Source organism: Chionomys nivalis, chromosome 12, assembly GCF_950005125.1.
Source record: "Chionomys nivalis chromosome 12, mChiNiv1.1, whole genome shotgun sequence".
Lineage (NCBI taxonomy): Eukaryota > Metazoa > Chordata > Mammalia > Rodentia > Cricetidae > Chionomys > Chionomys nivalis.
Window position 1 is genome coordinate 38,048,615 of NC_080097.1, and position 22,345 is coordinate 38,070,959.

At 42.2% G+C, this 22,345-nt stretch overlaps 1 protein-coding gene across 1 annotated transcript in view; it reads right to left on the reverse strand.

Annotated features, from left to right (window-relative positions):
* The window catches only part of Nufip1 (nuclear FMR1 interacting protein 1), a 30,642-nt gene that overhangs the window by 7,525 nt on the left and 772 nt on the right, over nucleotides 1-22,345 (reverse strand). Inside the window, exons 2-8 of the mRNA XM_057786352.1 lie at nucleotides 22,026-22,108; nucleotides 19,841-19,939; nucleotides 18,897-18,959; nucleotides 18,063-18,139; nucleotides 10,527-10,619; nucleotides 8,147-8,340; nucleotides 1,585-1,701 (exon numbers count right to left, since the gene is read on the reverse strand). Coding sequence (XP_057642335.1) covers nucleotides 1,585-1,701; nucleotides 8,147-8,340; nucleotides 10,527-10,619; nucleotides 18,063-18,139; nucleotides 18,897-18,959; nucleotides 19,841-19,939; nucleotides 22,026-22,108 — 726 coding nt within the window. The remainder of the gene's footprint in view (nucleotides 1-1,584; nucleotides 1,702-8,146; nucleotides 8,341-10,526; nucleotides 10,620-18,062; nucleotides 18,140-18,896; nucleotides 18,960-19,840; nucleotides 19,940-22,025; nucleotides 22,109-22,345) is intronic.

Consider the following 22,345-nt stretch of genomic DNA (forward strand, 5'->3'; position numbering starts at 1 on the left):
ATAGGTTCTGCCACACACTATGCTAACAAACCTATCCTCTCCAAACCTGATGCCCCAGAAAAAGAAGGTGTGAGACTTCAAAGACTTCCAGCTTCTTTTCTTCCTTCCAATTTAAAAATGGCGGCAGCCTCAAACTGAAGAGCAGAGTAGGCAGAGTACTTATCAAATGCTTCATCTCCAGAGGGAAAGAGAGCTTAGTCTGCCTTGGTTCTATGGGATTCATTAACCTGTTAATAGCTTTTCTCCTTATCATGTTATAAATACAATTGATAGGGAGGAAATATAATATGTGTTTAAAGAATAACTCCATCTACCTATCAGTATATGGGAAACAAGAGTAAGAAACAAATACTGTTTTTCTTAAAGGTAAAAGAAGGCAGCCACCTGTGAAGGGATCCGCTGATAAAGCCAAGGTAGCTTACATTTCAAAATCCAAGTAGCTTTTAACTACCAGAAGAGCCCATAGCCCCAACAGCAAAAACATTCCCACGTCACAGACAGATACATAAACACCAAGTTTTGTATCGAAGCCCAGCTCCTCCTTAGTCCACATCCTCCAAGTACACAAACACTGTCATCTGAGAGACCACTAACTTCATCCAATCACATTCCCTTCGTTATACACGAAACTTTATCTCTTACTCCTAACCCCAGCTCCGACTTTGATCACACCGTCTCCGACACAAACACACCAACTCTCACAGTAGGAAAGGCCTACACACAATTAAGCAGGACCAGGTTTGGCCAACTATAGGACATTGGTTTATTCACTAAGTATATACTACATGATTGGTGTGAATCCTGGATTTAAAACTACACTCTATCAGATTGCTAGCCCATCACAACTCGAGTATGTGGCCCTAAAAGAGAGGCTGCAGGAGGTAAACTGGCTTATCACAACAAAGCCACACATACTGTCTGGAAAGTAAAACACGTGTCCTGGACATTGCTAACTTCTCACACAGAATCTTGAAAGAGTTCATTTCTTCAATCCTTTAAAACAAACAGATGAGGACTGGAAAGATGGCTCAGGAGTCAAGTGCCTGCCACACAAGCCTGAGGACCTGACCTCTGACCATCAGGAAAAAGCAGGGGGTGATGGCATGTATCTGTAACCTCAGTAAGCTCTGGGTTCAGTGCGAGATCCTATCTCAAAAAGGTGGGGAACAATCTAGAAAGACATCCAATATGGACCTTTGGCCTCTGCACACACTGCACGTGCATATACCTACACGCATGTACAATACACACAAATAAACACAAGTGCAGGGCCACTATACATTCCAAGTGAGACAACTTAACACAAACGTGTTATATAAACAGCACTGTGCCAAACAGACTTAAATTTCATTTTATTTCATTTCATTATTTTTTGGGACCAGGTTTCATATAGCCCAGGCTGGCCCCAAGCTGAGGATGACCATAAACTTCTGATCTTCCTGAGTGCTGGGACCTCTATTCCGCTATCAGAGGTGTTACAGACATGACAAGGGCCTGAATGGGACAGTATGTTGCATGCTGGATGCTACCAGTGCCCAGTATGAACCAAAGGCAAAAGCAACAAGGAGCCTCACCCCGCCTTACCTTCTGGTTCACTCTCTGAGCCCGAAACACTGCCGTAGCTGCTCATCAGCGAACACAGTGCTGGTGTCACCTCCTTAGGAACCACAGTCCTCTGCGGCTTCTCTTCCTTATCAGACTCTACAACAGAAGGGAAAGGACAATGATTCAAAGAGGGTGGCCCAGAGCGACTTCTCATCTGTAAGGGAAACAAGCCATTTCTGATGACCTCTTTCATCTTCGCTGCCACAGACAAAAGATTCTAGGAGGGCTAAAAACTTTGTTTTAAATTTTTAAAAAAGATTTATTTGTCTATTATGTATAGTGTTCTGCCTGCAAGTATGCCTATGTGCCAGAAGAGGGCACCAGGTCTCATTACAGACGGTTGTGAGCCATATGTGGTTGCTGGGAATTGAGAACTCTTCAGGGGAAGCAAAGAGACAAACGTAACTGTACACAGCCTAACTAACTTACCATGTTTTGTGGGTTATGGAATTTGGCCCTTTCCTAAATTAAATTAATTTACAGTCTCTGCTATTACAGGTAGCAAAAAGTCAAAACACTCATTGAGTGTTATTGGGCCAAGATCGTTAACTCTGAAAATTAGATTTAGGAATAAATACAAAAATTTGACTTTTTCATTGTTTAACATTTAAATAAACCAAATATCTAAGTCACAGAGTTCATGTAAATGAAGCTAACCAAAGCTTCTAAGAACTCAGTTCAACAAGCCAACACGAGAACACGGCAAGCCCTGAAGAGGCTGCGGAGGTGAAGGTTTGATGGCAGCCCAGAGAGCCTCTGTAGCCCCAGGACACCACCATTACATTCATTTCTGGCAGCTCTAAAACATTAGCACTGAACCAGACAAGCCATAAAGCTGGACTGAAGACAACTTGTCTATTCAACAAATCAATTCATCCACAAACAATATGAAACGCTTCAAGACTAAGCCAGCAATACTCATCGAGCCAGTCTAGGGAAACCAAAACATGAAAAAGCCCAAACTAGGAAATCCAAGTATCTTTGTATGTGAACACTGGCTGTGTACCTCCTCCACATAAGGTATGTAAGAGGGATGAAGACACACCTACCATCCACACGACCAAATGTTAGCTGATGCATTAACAATGTCTCAACTATTCCTTGATTTCAAGCTAGACAATGACCTCACCTTGCATATTAATAAGGAGAAAGGAAAATATCCAAGTCCTATATGTACATTATGAATACTAGCCTAGCATGCAGTCTGTTCCTTCACTGTGGAAATGACCATACAACATGAACTCTTCCAAGGTCTAAAGAAAGAAACCGACCTTGTAGTAGCTAAATGTTATATTTTTTAAAAGTCTGATCTCACTTAGGTCTTATCAATCCGAAGATTTCATATGGCTTTTACAACTGTCCTGCCTCTGTTTCCTGAGATTTCTTGTGGTTTTTACAACTCTCCTGCCTCCGTTTCCTGAGATTTCTTGTGGCTTTTACAACTCTCCTGCCTCCGTTTCCTAAGTGCTGGGACTCTAGTGACAGAACCCTACACCAATTTTGTTTTGTTTGCTGACAAATATCAAAAAGGATAAGCCCCTTCGCGCTCACCAGCGGTTGATGACGTCACTGATTTATTACTGATGTTTAATTCGATTGCTGGATGATCTGCCCAGTTTCTCTATACTTTTCTGAAGTTAGGATTTTTCTCTTCATTCCTTGAAATGAGCTACTATTCCACACTTAAATTTGAGTATCCACTCAAGTAAAAAATACCTTAAACCTTTGACATGTTAAAAGCACCACAGTTCTCAGTAGGTGTTTAAGGAACAGGTACACTGCCCTGAAGCAGTGTAATTATTTGAAAACAATTATTACTAAGGTATTCTAGTGGCTATTTTGTATTTCTCTTTTTCCCCCTACATATATGCACTGCAAATATTCTCTATGAAACATCTGTAGCTTGAACTGGAGATATGGCTCAGTGCTTAAGAACACTCGCTGCTTTTGCAGAGGTCGAGTTTGGTTCCCAGGACCCACATAAGGTGGTTCACAACTGCCTCTCCAGTCCCAAGGAATCCAACAACCTCTTCTTCTGGTCTTTGTGGGCACTTCATGCACATGTGCACATGTGCGCGTGTACACACACACACACACACACTTTTTGAAAAAGAAAGATCTGTCTTCATATATATCTATTCAAATGCTTATTACAAACTCATGGATTTTCACTTTTGGGAGGGACGGCTATAACTTACCATTATTTTGTGATTTCAATTGTTACAACTTCAGTTACTGAAAATCCTTTCTAGCGCCCTTCTGACTATGTCTCATTCCATTCTGTCCTTTACTGTCTTACTTACTGAAGACAAGGTCTCACCATAGTCCAGGCCCTCAGCTTCCTAAGTGTTGGGATCGTGGGCTTGTGCTACCACAACTGGTGATCTTTGTATTTTTTTAGAGAACTTCATGACACCATGAGACACTCTAAGCTAACCTTGTGCTTTTTCTGCCCTAGATTGCCAAGTCTCTAAAAGTCTGGTTTCAGGAGAAAAGTATTTGAAATTTACAACTTGAGTGTTAGGTGAACTAGGAGGTCGCACAGCTCATGATACCGACCACCACCCCAGAAGATAAGGAGCGGGAGCTAATGCGTACAAACAACTTAGTCTCTCTCACACATATTTAGGGGCCACACAACAAGGATAACACTTTGAAAGTATACCAGGCAGGTGGTGCATGTGTGTAATTCCAGGACTCAGGAGGCTGAAGCAAGAGAACTGTGAGTTCAACACCACCCTGGACTAGAGGAAGAAACCCTATTTCAAAAAGCTAACGACCCTTTCCCAATCTATCACAATACCATTAACTCACAAATAAGACAGTGAGGGATGGGAGGTGTTACTCCCAAATCCCCTGAGAGATGCCTTTAAGTTCTCACAGAAATACTTAGCACCCACCCTGAAGACAGCCAAAGGCACTGCACCCACACATAACATAATCACGAAACAAAGGACCTCCTGAAAAATAAAAGCAGTTAAACACAATTCTCTGAAATAAAAATAAAAACACCAGTATAAACAGATTACCAACAAAAATCATGAAATCAAATTTCACAGCACAAAATCCCGATTCAAACAATCTTACTGTTAAGTTATCATGTTCTCACTGACCTCCCCCATCGTCAGACCAGTAGCCAGTCATCAACCCCTGTCTCTTTCTCTCACAGATCAGTTTATTATCAAATACAGAGCTGAAGGGACATGACACTCTTTAGGAAACTGCCACCTGCTCTGCTCTCTGAATTGTCCTTTCAGATGTTCAGAGATCCCATTATATAGGCATGGTTCACTGAGTCACTCCACCTGAGAGCAACTCAGCTTTCAGCACCGCTCCCCTCCCTGGAAGTCAAGGTGGCCAGCTCCCATTTGAGGCTACTCAGGGCTGCTGGCACCTCAGACTCAGGAAGCACTCTCCTGAAAGCGTCAACAGAGTTCCTTAAAATCCCTACCCTTTCCCCAACTATAGTGCTAAGCAAGGAAAATGTAGGACCCTGCAGGCCCCGCTCACCTTAATCTATTTTATGTGTATGAATGAGTATTTTGTCTGCATGTATGTATACGTATGTATGTATGTATGTATGTATGTACGCCACACGCATGCTTAGTGCCCAAAGTTGTGAGCAACATGGGGGTGCTTGGAACCAAACTTGGGTCCCCTGGAAGGGCAACAACTGTTTTCATCCATGTTCGCCATCTACAGCTTCTTTCTATGCATGGCACTCAACCTCCTACTTGACACTGCATCTAGGAGAGAAACTATCACACTCTCTAGTCCCAAGATTTAAAATAATTAAGTTAATCACCTGCCTACCATGCTTAAGGCCCTGAGTTGATCCCCTCGGGGAGGCGGGCGAGGAAGAGTCACACACACACAGTATCTCCCACAGGAACTTTGCTTTACACTCTGGCATTCTCAAGAAAGAAACTGAAGGATGAACACTGCATAGTTACTTTCTGATGCTCTGATAAAACACGACCCAACAAATTTATGAAAGAAAACTTCTAACTGGGTTTACAATTCTAGTGGGTTAGAGTTCATGATGACAGAATAAAGGCACATTGCAGGAAAGGCTGAGAGTTCACATTCCAAACCACAGATGCGAGGCAGAAAGAACTGAGAATTGGGGTAGATGAGAAAGACTTTGAAACCTCAAAGCCTGTCCCCAGTGACACACCTCCTTCAACAAGGTCACACCTCCTAATCCTTCCCAAACACTCTCATCCACTGGCTAAGTGTTCAAACATGAGCCTTGGGGGTCATTCATTCACACCAGCACATGCATTAATGACTGTTATGACTTTAATATCTTCCACACACAAAGTCCTAACTACATCAGTGTTGGGACAGCTGTTCCTGTGCTCCAGGGGCACAGTCGTATTTCTACGAGGAAACACCAGGCTCTGCAGGGTCAGAAGTTTGACGACATTTTACTGACTCGCTAGTTTCTAACTCACACAACAAACAAACAAATAAATAAATAAAACTATAATTTATAAAATTATACACCTAGATGTAGTGGCTTGAATGAGATGTCCACCTTAAGTCTCAGGAATCTGAGTATTTGGTCCCCAGCTGTTGGCTGTTGGGGAAGATGAGGCAATGTGACCTTGCTGGAGGAAGTTCTGTCTCTGGCCTCCCTGCCTCCTGCTTGTGGTTCCACATGTGAGCTCTCAGCTGCTGCTCCTGCCACCTCCACTCTGCCATCACAGCCCTCTTCCTCCAGAACTGTGACACAAAACATTCCCTTCCTTCATGAGCTGCCGTGGCTGTGCTGTCTATCACAGCAACAGAAAAATAACTAATACAGAACTCAGCACCAGGAAGTGGGCCACATGGTGGCAGACCTCACCGTGTGGTTTTTGGAGGGATGTAAAGGCTTTGCAACTGTGGAGCAGAAAAGCAGCTGAACACTGTGAGCAGGCTAGTGGGTCATCCTGGCAAGAGTGAGGACAGTAGAGCTGGACTATGAAAGACTCTGGGAACTTCTGAAGCTGGACTAGATGCACTTTGTGCTGTCACGTGGTCACCAGCCCCTGGTGGTCAGAGAGGGGAACACGAGGTTTTGAATGAGATGTCCTCCTTAAGTCTTGAGCCCCAGCTGAGTGTTTGGAGAGAATTAAGGTTTTGAGGTTTCAGAAGATTCTCAACATTTTGAGTTAGGCCTCCCTGCTTCCTGCTACTTCTGTTCTACAATTAAATATCTAACTCTCTAGAACCGTAAGCCCCAAGTGAACCCTTCCTCTCTAGGCTACCTTATCATGGTGTTTATCACAGCAACAGGAACACAATTAATACATTAGTGAACCCCACAAAGAGTCTGAACAGCAACCCCCAAGTAGACTAGTAAGGAAATCAGATAGCATGGAGCTGATGAGAAGCCAGCTCAAAGTCTGGAGACCCCAATGACTGAAACGGTGCCTTTCCTGGTTCAAAGCAGCTACTGAGAGCTCACCCGGTACCAAGTACAACAGAGAAGGTGAGTTAGGCAGAGACTCCCAAGCATGATGTGAGTCCAGAACCACTACCAATGTGCCCTTGTCTGAAACACAAGGGCTGATGTCTGGACTAAGTTCTGGTACAGAAAAAGAACAACATTTCCCATTTAGCTTACCTTCACTTTTCTGCTGCTCAAAAAAGGCTGTTTTTTCCCCCTTTCTTTTATTTTCTACTTACTTACTTATTTCTTTGTTTGAGCCGGAGTCTCACTGGCTAATTCCGATTGGCCTGGAACTCACTATGTATGTATGCCATGACTCACCTGCCTCTGCTTCAGAGAGTGTCTGGATTTACTCTATTTTGTGCTTAGTGTCAGCTGTCATGGAACGCACTAGACTGTGCTGTCCATTGCCAACATGACAACTAGAAAAACTAGATGCTAAGGGTGGATAGCTTTGGCCATGGGTAAGGGAAGCTGCTTCCAGAAAGGTGGGAGGACCAGCCATGGCAGCACACAACTGTAATCCCACTACTTAAAGTAAGGCAGGAAGATTGAAGTCTGGGACCGTTCTGGGACACACAGCAAGAGCTTGCCTTACAAAAACAAAAAATGTGACTTTTCCTTGGTCTTATCAAAGATAAGGAAGAGCTTTTGTTTTACTTCTTCTAGGGGTGGAAGGGTGACCCAGGTCTTTGCACACGCCAGACAATCACTGACTACAACAGCCAGAAAGGGTCTCTCTAATCCCCTCCCCACCTTCACAACATTTTCAGACAAACTCAGACTGAACTAGGAGCCACACTCAGGTTCTGCTATCAGTGTGACTGAGCACGGCTTAGCCTCTGTGCTCTTCATCTCTAAATGGACGTTAACACCAGGTCCTTACAGAAGAAGCTAATATACAGAAAGCACACAGAGTACAAGTACCTCACTTAGGAAGTAGTAGCTGTGCCTCCAATCTAGCTCAGTCGATGAATTAGCCATCCTCTCATACTTAATGGACTGGAATTTTCCACAGAGCGCTATGAAAATGGTGTTAGCATGACTCTCTCTCTCTGTGTACAGTGCCTGTAACTTATATTATTTTCCCATTTAGCTTACCAGAGTCACTGTGTACCAAAGCACTGAGTGGGTCCACATGAACCACGGGTGGAGCTTCAGGCTTCCAATCTCTGGAGTGAATGCCTGATCCAATGCCTGCTCGCTGTCTCGCCCCACCATGTTTCCACTTATGATGCTTACGGGGACTTCTGATCTTGGCCATCTGGGAATATCTGGACATGCCCTTCATTTTGCTGCAATAAGAACGGAGCAAAAGAAACATGGATGTTAAATTGACCACTTAGACCCATGACGCTAAAGAAACCAAAATAAAAGAAATATCCCAAAACAAGAGATGTCTATAGCAGAACTTTAAACGCCCACTAGCCACAACATACACCTTACTCATTTCCAGTCACAAGTTTCCATGAGGGTTTTGAGCCCTGAAATCAGGCCATGCTGTGTTTTGGTTTTTGTTTGTTTTTGTTTTTCGTGACAGGGTTTCTCTTTAACTTTTTGGAGCCTGTCCTGGAACTAGCTCTTGTAGTTCAAGGCTGGCCTCGAACTCACAGAGATCCGCCTGCCTCTGCCTCCCAAGTGCTGGGATTAAGGACGTGCGCCACCAATGCCAAGATTTTTTTGTTGTTTTGTTGTATTTTTTTTTTAAGGACACAATTGTGAAGTATATCTCCAATGTACACAAGGCACTAGGGACAATATACCTTTATATAACAAAGTATATAACTCCTGAAAATCAAGAACAAGCCTTCTAAGGCTGGAGTTGCGACTTAGTTCAGAGCACTTCCTTTCCTTCCAGGACTGGAGTTCAGTTCCCAGCACCCACACTGGGCAGTTTACAACTGCCTATAACTCTAACACCAGAGGATCTTATGACCTCTTATGCCCTCTGCAGGCACTGCACACAATCAACCCCCACATATGCACGGACATAATTAGAAAAAAAAATGTTAAAAAGAAAAACACAAAACAGTTAAAAACAAACACCTGAAGTGGTACTTCACCAAAAGAATATCCACCTAAGATGTTCAACATTGTTAGCAACATTACCAAGTGCTGAGAAACAAACAGAGAAACCAGATGCAGTGAGAAGTCAAAATACTGCAACCACTTGGCAAACTACTAAAGCTAATCATATAGATAACCCATGACATACCATCTGGTACATGAAAAAATGAGCATAGTAGCCAGAAGGCATGTACAAACAATGTTCATAGAATCTGCACCCTAACAACCTGAACTGAGAAGAAGCCATCTGCGAACAGAACACCTCTCGCAGCTGAGCTCTGTATAACAGTATGAACGAATTACAACTGCATACTGCATGGATGGATCTCAGAATTTTGAGACACAGAAATCACATTCAAGAATGTATAGTGCTGGGGCTGGAGAGATGGCTCAGCGGTTAAGAGCATTGCCTGCTCTTCCAAAGGTCCTGAGTTCAATTCCCAGCAACCACATGGTGGCTCACAACCATCTGTAATGAAGTCTGGTGCCCTCTTCTGGCCTGTAGGCATACACACAGAACATTGTATACATAATAAATAAATAAATATTTAAAAAAAAAAAAAAAGAATGTATAGTGCATGATTTTATTTATATAATTCTAAGAATAGGAATAATTTATGATAACAAAAATAAAAACAAGGTTAACGCTTATGGGGAAACACTGAACAGGACAGGGCTTTAGGGAGCTTGGTGAAGTCACAACATTCTGTGTATCAGTCCATGGGGCAGGTAAATGGATGTGTATACATTTCTGTGTGTGCACGTATTTGTGTGCTTGTGTGTGTGTGTGTGAGAGAGAGAGAGACAGAGAGAAAAAGAAAGAGTACAAGCAAAAGAGCAAGCACTCTTCAAGCTGTGCATTTAAGACTTGTATACTTAAATTATAAGGCCAGTAAAAATAAAATGGAAAAATCCTGAGGAAAACAGTGAGTGCAGAGGAAAGGAGGCCTCGCACAACACTGGCAGAGAACATGGCAGCCAGGACAGATTCACTTTATTAATAAGCAAATGGCTAACAGTTTGAATGCCAACAGGGAGTTGGCTAAAACAACCCTGTGGGACTCCCTTAAATACTTCCCTAAAACGAACAGTCTCCAGGGAAGATCTTCAAGGTCTCAAGAAGCACAGGGCAAACAGCAGTGCCATGCAGGGCTGTCCTACCATCCCTGTGCTGAACAGAGGGCTCCCTGGGGAGACCGGCAGGGAGAGGAGGCTGGGAAGGACTTGTTCAGAACTTAGCACACGTGTCAGGTAACAGTATTTTAAGACCAATTTAAAAGAATTTTTAAGCAAAAGCTACAGAGCAAGATTTCAGAATGGGTGATGCACACTGGTGCATTTCTTCCCTTACTCTGAAAGCGCATGCTTCAGAAGTACGCCGAGAATGCCTACGCACGCCGCCCCACGAACTCACCCATACTGTGTGGTTGTCAACACCTCTCCTCTCTTCTCCTTTTCTAGCTGCAACTTTTTCTTCCTTTCGATGTTGGCCAGAGTTGGGTAGTTTCTAGATTAAAAACAAAAAGTTCTTATAAATTTTCAATTGGGAAGTAGAAAAAGAGAAGATCTCCTGAGTAAATTGGGAGCATGGGGACCTTGGGAGAGGGTTGAAGGGGAGGGGAGAGGCAGGGAGGGGAGCAGAGAAAAATGTAGAGCTCAGTAAAAATTAATTTTTAAAAAAGCAAACACTAAAAACAAGAAAAAAAGAACTTTGTCAGCAACAGTTTTCACGGCACAGCCCCTGATGAATCCAGTTCTGAAGCGCATGCGTGGTAGATTTCTGTAATTCTTGTCTCCCCAGCCACTGAGAATACGATGACCCACTGAAGTGAAGCCACTTTATTTTGTTAATTTGGATTGTCAACTAATATATCCTTGATATATGTGTTAGCTAATAGTTAAACTACAGATAACATTTAGAAAAAAAAAAACCTTTCGGGGAAGAGGCAGAAATCTTTAATAATTAAATAAATTAATTAATAAAAAAATAAAAAAAATAAAATACCCATTATTTAAAAAAAAAAGAAAAAAAACCTTTCAATTACTTCTAAAATTTAAGAGAGAAAATGCAGTTTATGAATCGATGTTACTAACAGCTGTTTACACACTCAGCAAGCAGGTAGGCAGTGCATGCTAGAATTCCAACTGCATAATTCACACACGTGCAAACTGCCCTAAGGTCTCTATTTATCACCTACCCATACACAAAGAAACAACCTGCCTGGCCAGTTCTGCAAAATATATGCTATGCACATGCAAAGCCACCAAGTCTACTGAGGACAGGAAAAGCATAAGACCAGCTGCACCTAAGAAAAAATATAGTCAAACACCCAGGAGAGGATTTTTTTTTTTTTGGATGGGGTGAGATTATTTCAAAATGAAGAAGTCCACAAAGGGACACAAAACCAACTGGTCTGAAATAGTGCTAAGAGATGGCACCTAGGTAGAAAAGTATGGATTTGTTCTAAGTAAACCAAGTTATATAAGCAACTCAAGGCTATAGAGAAGGGACCACGACCCAGGGTATATTACACAAAACATAATTCAACCAAAGGGAATTGAACTACCAGAGGACGTTCATCCCAAAACACACCTACAAAGCTTGTACTCAATCCCACAGGTAACAGCAAGCTGCAGAAATGTTAGAGAGGGCTTAGTGGTTAGGAACACTAACTGCTCTCCGAAGGGCCCAAGGACCCAGGTTCAATTTCCAGCATCCACCTAGTCACTAGGTCCTAGCGGCTCACAACTATCTGTAATTCCATTTTCAGGGAACCCAACACCTTCTTCTGATCTCCCTGGGCAACAGGTACACACACGGTACAGAGACATACATGCAGACAAAACATTCATACACATTAAATAAATTAATCCCAGCATTCTAGAGGCACAGGCAGACAGATCTCTGAGTTCCAGGCCAGTCTGGTCTAATAGTGAGTTCCAGGGTCTAATACAGGGCTATGTAGAGAACTCTTGCCTCAAAAAAGTTCTAATACAAGTAGGTAAGAGTGAAATTAGCTCTGACAGTCACATGCAAAATAAATGGCTTTCCTTGATTATTGGCACAGATGTATAGAGTCCTAGAATCTAACAATGAGACACAAACCTTCACAGCATAGAAAACATGAAAGAAGGGAACACAATTCTCACCATTCAGGCTGGTACCATCAGATACATCAACAAGAGTTCTGCCACTTTTTCTAAGATGTTTCTACCTTCTTTTAAACGTGTATTACTGGACTGGGGTTACAGCTCAGAGGGAGTGAGCTCTCAGCATGCAGATGCCCTAGGGCGAGCAGTCGGCATCACTAAACTAGCATGCATATCTGCATTACTACTCGAGGAGCACACATGCTGACTCCTCTGGGTTAGTTACACTGGAGAAAGACTGGCAACAGCTTTGGTTAGTGGTGAAAGAATCCAGGGAATTTCAGTAAGGACCGTGCAAAGCACATACCCAGCCATAAACAACCTCTATAAATAAGAGATGGTGACTGCACATGCTATAAATAAGCACAATAGGAAAAGAGCAAGGTCATACAAGATGAGAATCTGATAGCAGTCAGAAACACGTACTTGAGAAAGCAAACATGACCTAAGGCTACACAAAGTGGACCTGGCCCTTAGAAGAGTGTGAATTCTTCCCTGGTCCTCATAAATGGTCAGATGTGGTCAGGATACTTGTGTCAGTTTGGGGGAAACGCAATGCCCAGGAAAACTGAACCTTGGAAGGGGCTCAGAAGAGACTCAGAGATGGCAAGGAGGGTGAAAGCTAAGACCTCTGTAGAAAGATGAAAGAAACTACTGCTGGCTGTAAAAGATGAGAAGCGATTATAAAACAGTCTCTGGGAGGAAGGCCAGCAGCTGTTCCCCATCTGGAGTCTGCACATAGAGAAGCAGAAACGGTAAGAAGTGTGTGATGATGCTCAGTCAGCCTTCTCCCTGCACCTCCTTTCCTCACCATCCCAAGTGGACCGCTCCTGACACCACACACTCATTTCTGTCTCCTGTCTTTGGGTTTCTTTCTTTCTTGGTTTTTCCTTTTCTTTTTTTCAAGATTTTATTTATCTTGTATATAGTGTTCTGTCTGTATGTATGGCTGCAGGACCTCAGAAGAGGGCGCCAGATCTCATTACAGATGGTCTTGAGCCACCATATGGTTGCTGGACTTGAACTCAGCACCTCCAGAAGACCAGCCAATGCTCTTTACTGCTGAACCATCTCTCCAGTGCCTCTTTCTTGGTTTTTCAAGACAGGGTTTCTCTGGGTAGCCTCAGTTGTCCTGGAACTCACTCTATAGACCATGCTGGCCTCAAACTCAAAGAGATCTGTCTGCCTCTGCCTTCCAAGGGCTGGAATTAAAGGCGTGCACCACCACTGTCCAGCTGTCTTTGTGTTTCTTAGCTCTGACTTGTCCCTGCCTATGCCCAGTGATGTCCTTATGGGGCAGGAATCACATCTGAGTGAAACTGTGCCAACCGTTACGTCTGTGTGTGTGATCCAACTTTCTCCTTATTCTCAAATTGACTTTTTCTCCTAGGCCTAATCTCTATAGAACACAATTCCTCTTTTCTCTCATTGAAAAAAAAAAAAAAAACTTCTCTAACACAGTTATGCCACTGTGCTTTAATTTCAAAGTCTTCCCGAATGTCCAAGATACAACGTGGTGACGTGGCAGACACTGCTGCTGGGCGTACAGGTGAACTGAGAGCCAGAGTGAGCAATGAAGGAAACGGAACGGCTCCACCTAGTGGACGTCTGCCCTGGAACGCAGGGTCCACTTCAAATACAAGGGTCTGCCTCTCAGCTCAGGAATTAAGAAGAATCACCCATGTTTTGCTTTCTTGAGGGAAACTATAGTTTTAAACACAGTGAGCATCTCCAACTTTGGTTAATTTGAAAAAATAAAATAAAGATGAAGGAATAAAGGCAAAGATGTAACTTCTTCAGCATTTTTCCTGGCTATAAATCCTGAATTCAGAGATTCTTTCACAGGTTTCTAGCAGAGGGGCCACACAGATGCTAGCATTCTAGAATGTCAAAGAACACATTGGTTTCCTCAAGAGCAGCTCTCACAATAACAGCAATGTTCAAAATAAAAAGCATTTTTGCTAAACCATTGTGGAACTCACTAAAAAGGTATATTCTTCAGAAGTTGAGCCTGAAGCAATATAAAATACATACTTGTATAAAAATACCTATATGTGACACACTATCACACACTATGGATATATTTAATGAAAATTAAAGAAAAAAATAAATTGGGGTCAGAAAGAAGGCTCAGCGGTTGAGAGTACTGGCTGCTCTTTCAAAGATCCAGGTTTGATTCCCAGCACCCACACGGTGGCTCACAGCGTACTGTAACTCCAGTTCCAGGGGATCCAACAACCTCATCTGGCCTCCTTGGGCACCAAGCATGCAAGTGGTACACCCATACACATACAATAAAAACTGAAATTCCTTCAGTTCCTTAAAAATATTATGTTTAAAGTATTAAAAAATAAAGAATAAATTGAGAATAGGCACCTAGAAATAATTAATTTCACAATTTTTAAAAAACTGCTTAATGAGAGTATATGTCTTAGAAATCTATCAAAATAACCAAAAATTAAAAAAATTTTCCCACATTCCTTCTTTTCTGCCAATCCACCCCACTCCACCATTTCTAGAAAAGGTCTTACTTTATTATTTGCAGGCAGACTAGCACAAGGCCAGTCTTCCCACCCCAGCCTCCTGAACACCAGAACAAAGACAGACATTTCCATGCTCAGGCCCCGGATCCTACTAATGAGTGTATCACCAACACTTCTGAGGTTGACAGAATAAGGACCTGAGAAGTAAAATGCGAAAGAACCCCAAAGGAATTAAAAGGCGCTAAAAAAAAATACTCCCAGAACACTTCCTACCAAGGCACCATCACAGGTACAAACAAACCTCACTCAGATCCCCACTCAGTGCCCTCAGGTTCTCAAGTCTGCGACTCCACTTCAGCACTCGCACTTGTGCCCGCTCCTTTCCAGCACCTCTGAACACTGCAGCTCACACACTGGAAACCGGAGCCAGACACACCTGTTCTCCGTGATGAGCAGTACCAGTAAGTGGTAAACCTTGCTCCTGCCCATCCCTCATTCAAGAGGATAAGGCTTTGCTTTGTAAAGCAACAAACTTAAAACTGTGCCACCAAGCACAGTCAGAAACAGCTGCACATTCTCCCTCTCGGCAATTTTGTTTGAAGGACATTCCATCAACTCCACCGCCATTAAAGATGACCAAGCAGCCTACTTCTAAACAATGAGGTCTGTATGGAAATCTAGTTAAAGCTGAAACAAATCTATTGCTTTCCTAATGAAAAGCTAAAAATTAGGCTATATATGCCTTATATATGCAAAATCAAAATGAAGAACAGTAAAAGCAGCTTGCCCAGTGATGCCAACAACAGAAACAGTATCTTCAACTTGTTCTAGGAAGGATGGCACTCAGCAATAAGTTATGGAGGCAAGGTTGCTCCATTTTCTGGAGTAACAGTCATGGATGCAAGCCCCTCCAGCCAGACCCTTCTCCCTGAATGCTTCTCACGGTCAACCAGCACAGCTCAAGTTCAAACCTCTCCCCAACATGGTTTGGTAGTTACTTTTAAAGCGAAGTGTTTACAGGGGGCAGGGGTGGCACACACCTTTAATCCTAGTACTCAGGAGGTAGAGGCAGCGGATCTTTAAGGCCAACCTGGTCTACAGCGTGAGTTCCAAGACAACCAAGGTTACACAGAGAAATCCCTTCTCGAAAAACTAAGGCTAGTGCTTCAACTGCACGTGGCTTTCTAGGCACCTCCCTATTTATTCACTATTTCCACGAGAGTTTTCGTGATCTTAGCCATAAACAGCAAAATGTCTACCTTCTCAATTACAAAATGTTGGCTTATGAGACGGCTTAGCCAATAATGGCACCTGTGGCCAGGTATCATGAGCTGAGCTCAATTCCTGGAACATGCGTGGTGGAAGGAAAGAGTCAACTCCCTAAGGTACCCCCTGACCGCCACACATACACACAAATAAAAATATAAAACAAGTAAAAAGCAAATGTTCACCCCAACCTTCAAGATAAACTACTACCAAGCCATTATTAAACGACATGATTTCTATCAACACACAAAGCCTGCTAAGATTTCTTTTTTTTTGGTTTTTCGAGACAGGGTTTCTCTGCAGCTTTGGTGCCTGTCCTGGAACTAGCTCTTGTAGACCAGGCTGGCCTCGAACTCCCAGAGATCCGCCTGCCTCTGCCTCCCGAGTGCTGGGATTAAAGGCGTGCACCACCACCGCCCGGCTTAAGATTTTTTATGAGCACTTAAAAAATCAGATTCTCCCAGACACTTGTTTCTCCTTGAATCATTTGCAGCAAGAACCACAAGGGGGAGCTAAGAGCACTTAAGAATGTGGGCTTTTAAACAGGGATTGATGAATTATCTTGGTGATTCTGATATTAATCAGAAACCACTGCAGTTCTCACTCGTCAAGTCAGTCCCTAAGACAGCCTGTTCACCTGAGAGTACATCACAACTGTGTGGCTTTCTGAACAGGACTTAGTGACAGCTCAGACTCTGCCAGGCAGGGAATGACAATGGAACGAGGGAGCTCAGATACTGACAAGGCTGATGTGAAGACCAGAAGGGGCTCACTGTAAAGCTGGGAGCTACGGATGGGGAGCCGTTTTAATGTCCCTCAAAAGAATTAAACACTTATAAAGCAGCGGGCACCACTGAACTGGACTGGCAGCCTCCAAGAGATGAGACTAAGCAGCAGAGGAAAGTCTAGTGCCCAACACGTCGTCTCCACCCCATCCAGCCGGGTACCACTTTCAGTACCACTGCTGTTAGCTTTCCAAACTCTGAGTGTCAGACAGGGGGTGGGGTTGATACTGGTTTATCCTATAAAAATATTATGGAAAAGACTAACCAACACATAACAACAAAAAGAATGGAAAAAAATCCCAGATACTTGTTCACTGCTGTACCCACTCTGCCTAGCAGAGAACAGTCATTCAGCTATGTGCACAAACAAAAATAAATAAACAAGCCGGGGAAATAATGGGCTTGTAATGATATTTAAATGTATAATATACTGGGCAGTGGTTGTGCACGCCTTTAATCCCAGCACTTGGGAGGCAGAGGCAGGCGGATCTCTGAGTTCGAGGCCAGCCTGGTCTACAAAGGGAGTTCCAGGACAGGCTCCAAAGCTACAGAGAAACCCTGTCTCAAAACACCAAATAAATAAATAAATAAATAAATAAATAAATAAATAAACAGACATACATAGCAATGTATTGTATTGTTTTGTTTTTTTGTTGTTGGGTTTTTTTGTTGTTGTTTTTTTGTTTTTTTGGTTTTTCTCTGTGTAGCCTTGGCTGTCCTGGAACTTACTCTGTAGACTAGGCTGGCCTCAAACCCACAAACAACCAAGTGCTGAGATTAAAGGCGTGTACAACCACTGCCCAGCGTATTATACATTTAAATATCATTACAAGCCCATTATTTCCCCGGACACTGAACATCTAGTAGGTGGCATGATAGCTCTCTTAATCTTCCATATGGTTTCTTTATGGCTCATCTGTTATTTAAGTAGAAAGTTCCTGCAACTCCTTCCCAAAGTACAGCCAACAGCCTCATATACTGTAGATTACAGTTCTTTCTTAAAGTTAGCATTATAATTCAATGGACTTCACTTTCTAATAAGGATGTGTATTTTTAACTATCAACTAACATTATTCTTAGTCATAATGTACCACTAATGAAGAACACAAAATCAAGCCCAGTCACATTCAGTGAAATGCCTACAGTGTTATAGAAAGAGCACATTTCTCTTTTCTAGACATTAGAGTCAGGCTGGCCATTATGTTAAAACACCCAGTCTTGCTGCAAGAAAGAAAGTTACTTATTAGTTAACGATCCTTTACTCACTTTCTTCTTTCTTCCCTCCATCTTGCAATCTCCTCTGGAGTGTCTAGCTTGATCTTCCTCATACCAGGAGCATGCATCTAAGGGCAGAAAGCCTGCTGAACATCAGGAAGCATGCTATGTGCGCTTAACTAAACACGACATTGTATCCATCTTCATTCTTGCAAGCACAAAGTATTTCAAGCTCACTAGCATTATCTCTTTCTCAAGTAGCTGGATCAATGCTAATGAATGATAGTGGGGAAAGCAGGATCATTTTTATTACATAGATGTATAACCCATTTTTTTAAGTGACATTAAATATCCAAGTGACCAACTCACCAAACAAAATGGAAGATGACAGATAAAATTAGTAGACATGACCATTTTTCACAAATCTTTTGTTTCTCTCTCTCTCTCACTCTGTGTGTGTGTGTGAGTGTGTGTGTACATGCAAGTGTCCTCAGACACTAGGATATTGGATCCCAAAGCAGGAGTTATAGGCAGTTGTATGCTGTCCAGTGTGGGTGCTAAGAACTGAACTTGAGTCTTCTGGAGGGGCACTACGAGCTCTTAACTGCTGAGCCAGCTTCTCAGCACCCAACCACGGTCATTTTAAGAAGCATGGCATGGTCAAACCAGCAGCCAACTTGCAAGTGCAAGAATCAGTTCTGGGTAGGCAAGTCATTCTTCCCTGTCTGCCAGAGGAGCTAAGAGCTGTCTATCTTGCACGGTTTAAGACTGAAGTAGAGTAAGCGATGTAAAACTTCCTCACAAAGTACAAAACACTGCATGAATATTACTATTATCATTCAGAGAACACATGTTAAAAGGGTGAGAAAAGTCGTAAGAACTTACATTTTTCCAGTGGAACTGGACAATCTTCTCATGTGCACTAAAGGAGCAATCTGCTTCAGGGCACTGCAATGTTTGACAACAAAAAGACAATTCAGCGATGCTCACACCACCACCAGGGGTCTACAGACTATGGCCCAACAGCACAGCAAAGATCGCCCTGAAACAGCTGCACTTAGAACGGAATGGCACCCTTGGGGAGAGCAGCACAGCCACTCACTCATTTCTGCCTCCGTTTGAGCCAAACTAAAACATTCCTAACTCCTAAAGGTAAGATATTGCTGCAAATCAATGTTTCCAAAACAAGAATTTTCTTAAAAACAAACAAACAAAACACAACTTTTAAGCATTCTAATTAGCTTAACTTTTTTTTTTTTTTAAATCATCTGGGTTATATTTAGAGAATAGCTAAAAAGAGCTAATTCAAACTATAAGATTTCAAGTTAGAAACCCAATGAAGATTTGGCAAAGCATCTGTCAAGATCTAAAAGTAGCCAGGAGGTCATGGCGCACATCTTTAATCCTAGCACTTGGGAGGAAGAGGCAAGCGGATCTCTGGAAGTTCGAGGCCAGCCTGGTCTACAAGAGCTAGTTCCAGGACAGGCTCCAAAGCTGCAGAGAAACCCTGTCTCAAAAAACCAAAATAAAATAAAATAAAAAATGTTCAGAGTTGCTTAGGGCAACTGCAGGGAGGCCCAGCTCTCTCCTCTCACGCAGTCATGGTGGGGCACACATACACAGAGGTTGCCATGCTCCTCCTCTCCATGAAGCAGAGGGCTCCTCACCCCCAAACTCCAAATCCCAAGCATGATCCCTACGGGTCAAGCCATCAAACATTTCTTTCAGTAAAAACTATGAACTTATAAGGAAAATAACCTTGGCACTTTACCAAAAATACAAATAAAAGGCCATATCTACATCAGTGCGGAACAACCAGGAAAACGTACTTTTGTGTGTTCAGACATGTGTATGTCATATTTTTCTTGGTTTTTAAAGCCACGGTCACAGGTATCACAGAAGAAGTGGAAAACCGGTTCTTTTCTTTTCTGCAAACAAGCAAAAACAGTAAGACTGTGGTAGGAAATCTCGGCTCAACCAAACATAATTATTCCAGGAATACACATTTGATTTGCTTTAAAACACACCCCTGGGGTGCAGGCCTCTTTTATTTTTTAGCAATATAGCAAAAGTCAGGCACAATAAAAAAAAAATTAAATCTAAAAAGAGCTAATTCAATCTATAAGATTTCAAGTTAGGGACCCAATAAAGATTTGGTATAGTATCTGTCAAGATCTAAAGGTACCTATTTAAGGTTTTTAAAAAAAGAAAGAAAAGTGTCTCACAAAGGACATAACTATAGTAGAATACTGATATAGGAAATAATCTCCAGCTTTTAAATATTATGTTACTGTTAACATCAAATGGACTGTTAGAAGATACACTGCATTTGTGTAATACTAATACCTGAGTTACATAGTTCTCACAGTAAGAGGACGCTAAAGCCAACGTCTACACCAGCAGTTCTCAACCTGTGGGTCACGGACCCTTTGGGCGGGGCTCACATATCAGACATTTACATTACAATTCATAACAGCAGCAGAATTAGTTATGAGGTAACAACAGGATAATTTTATGGTTGGGGGTCACCACAATATGAGGAACTGTATTAAAGGGGTGCAGCATTAGGAAGGTTGAGATCCACTGTTTTAGACAGCACCCAACCTACCCTAGAGTAATTGTGCACTTATACAAAGAGGAAAAAACCTGATCTCTAAGTTAGGTTCAGAACATAATAAAGAAAACCTGTTTTAATATAGCATTGGCTTGTGACATAAAACCAGGCATGATTCCCTGTTCAAAAAAACGGCTTCCAAGCCAGAGATGCCTCAGCAGGTAAAACTACCTGCTGCTCAGCCTTAGGACCTGAGTTCAGGTCCCGGGATCCACACAGTAGAAGGAGAGCACTGGCAGCAGTAAGTTGTTCTCATTCGTCCACACATATGCACCCAACCCCAACAAAACAAATGTAAAATAGCAACAATAAAAAACCCGGCTTCTTGGGCTGGAGAGATGGCTCAGAGGTTAAGAGCATTGCCTGCTCTTCCAAAGGTCCTGAGTTCAATTCCCAGCAACCACATGGTGGCTCACAACCATGTGTAATGGGGTCTGGTACCCTCTTCTGGCCTGCAGGCATACACACAGACAAAATGTTGTATACATAATAAATAAATAAATAAATAAATATTTAAAAAAAAAAACCCGGCTTCCATAACAATGACAAATACCCATTGCTGGAAAAAACAAAAACAAAACAAAACAAAAAAACAAAAACACCTTACAACCTGAACAAACAAAAAAGAAAAAGAAAAAAAGGCTTTCATAACAGTGACAAATACCTACTACCTACAACCAGGACAAAAATTAATAGCACAATAAATCCTGTCTGAATTTAAGACAATATGTGCACAGCTTGGGAAAATAGAAACTCCCTAAATTAGAAACATTAGATTTTAGCTTAATTGAGGTTAACAAGGAAAAAAGGGGATCTGCTTTTATAGCAAATAAAGATTCGTCAATGCTAAAAAGTAACAAGATTACGAAAAATAAAAGACTTGTCATTACAATTTGTTTGTGCTTCCAACTCAGTAAAAAGCTGGGACTTCCAGTCTTCTAATTCCAGTTGGCAGTTCCATTCTTCGTAATCTTTTAAACTTCACCAAGGTTTAATAATATTTATATTTATTTGTAAGCACATTCCTCGATTATGTTTGTGTATCCAAACAGACAGCGTTCTTTCTTTTTCTATAATTTCATCATTTATTTTTCTAAACTATTTTGCTTCAACTTTTTGCTTAGAAATCCTACCCCGCTAAAGCGCCACATGTCCATAACAGATGCGAAACACAGGATATGAGCCAGGCGGTGGTGGCGCTCGCCTTTAATCCCAGCACTCGGGAGGCAGAGGCAGGCGGATCTCTGTGAGTTGAGGCCAGCCTGGTCTACGAGAGCTAGTTCCAGAATAGACTCCAAAACTACAGAGAAACTTTGTCTCGAAAAACAAAACCAAACCCCACATGATATGAAGTAGTAAACTTAAGAATTAAAGCACCATGCTCATCATCTGAGAAATACCTTCTTTTTTTGTTTTCTGTTTTGAGGCAAACTGAAGTCGTTGAATTGTGCATTGTGTGTTCGTGGAAAATAAGAATGTGTAACTAAAAAAGAAAAAGAGAGACTCATTTAAGATTGCAAATAATAAATTAATCATTTATTAATCACTTTTTTTCTCCTTACATTAAAAAAAAAGTGTAGGTAAGTGTAGGTAGTGAGTGCAGGTCCCCACGGAGGCCAGAGGACAATTATCAGCTCGGCTTCTCTGAAGCTGGAATTACAGGCGGTTGAGAGCCTCCCACTGAAAGTGTTGAGAACCGAACTCTGGTCCTCTGCAAGAG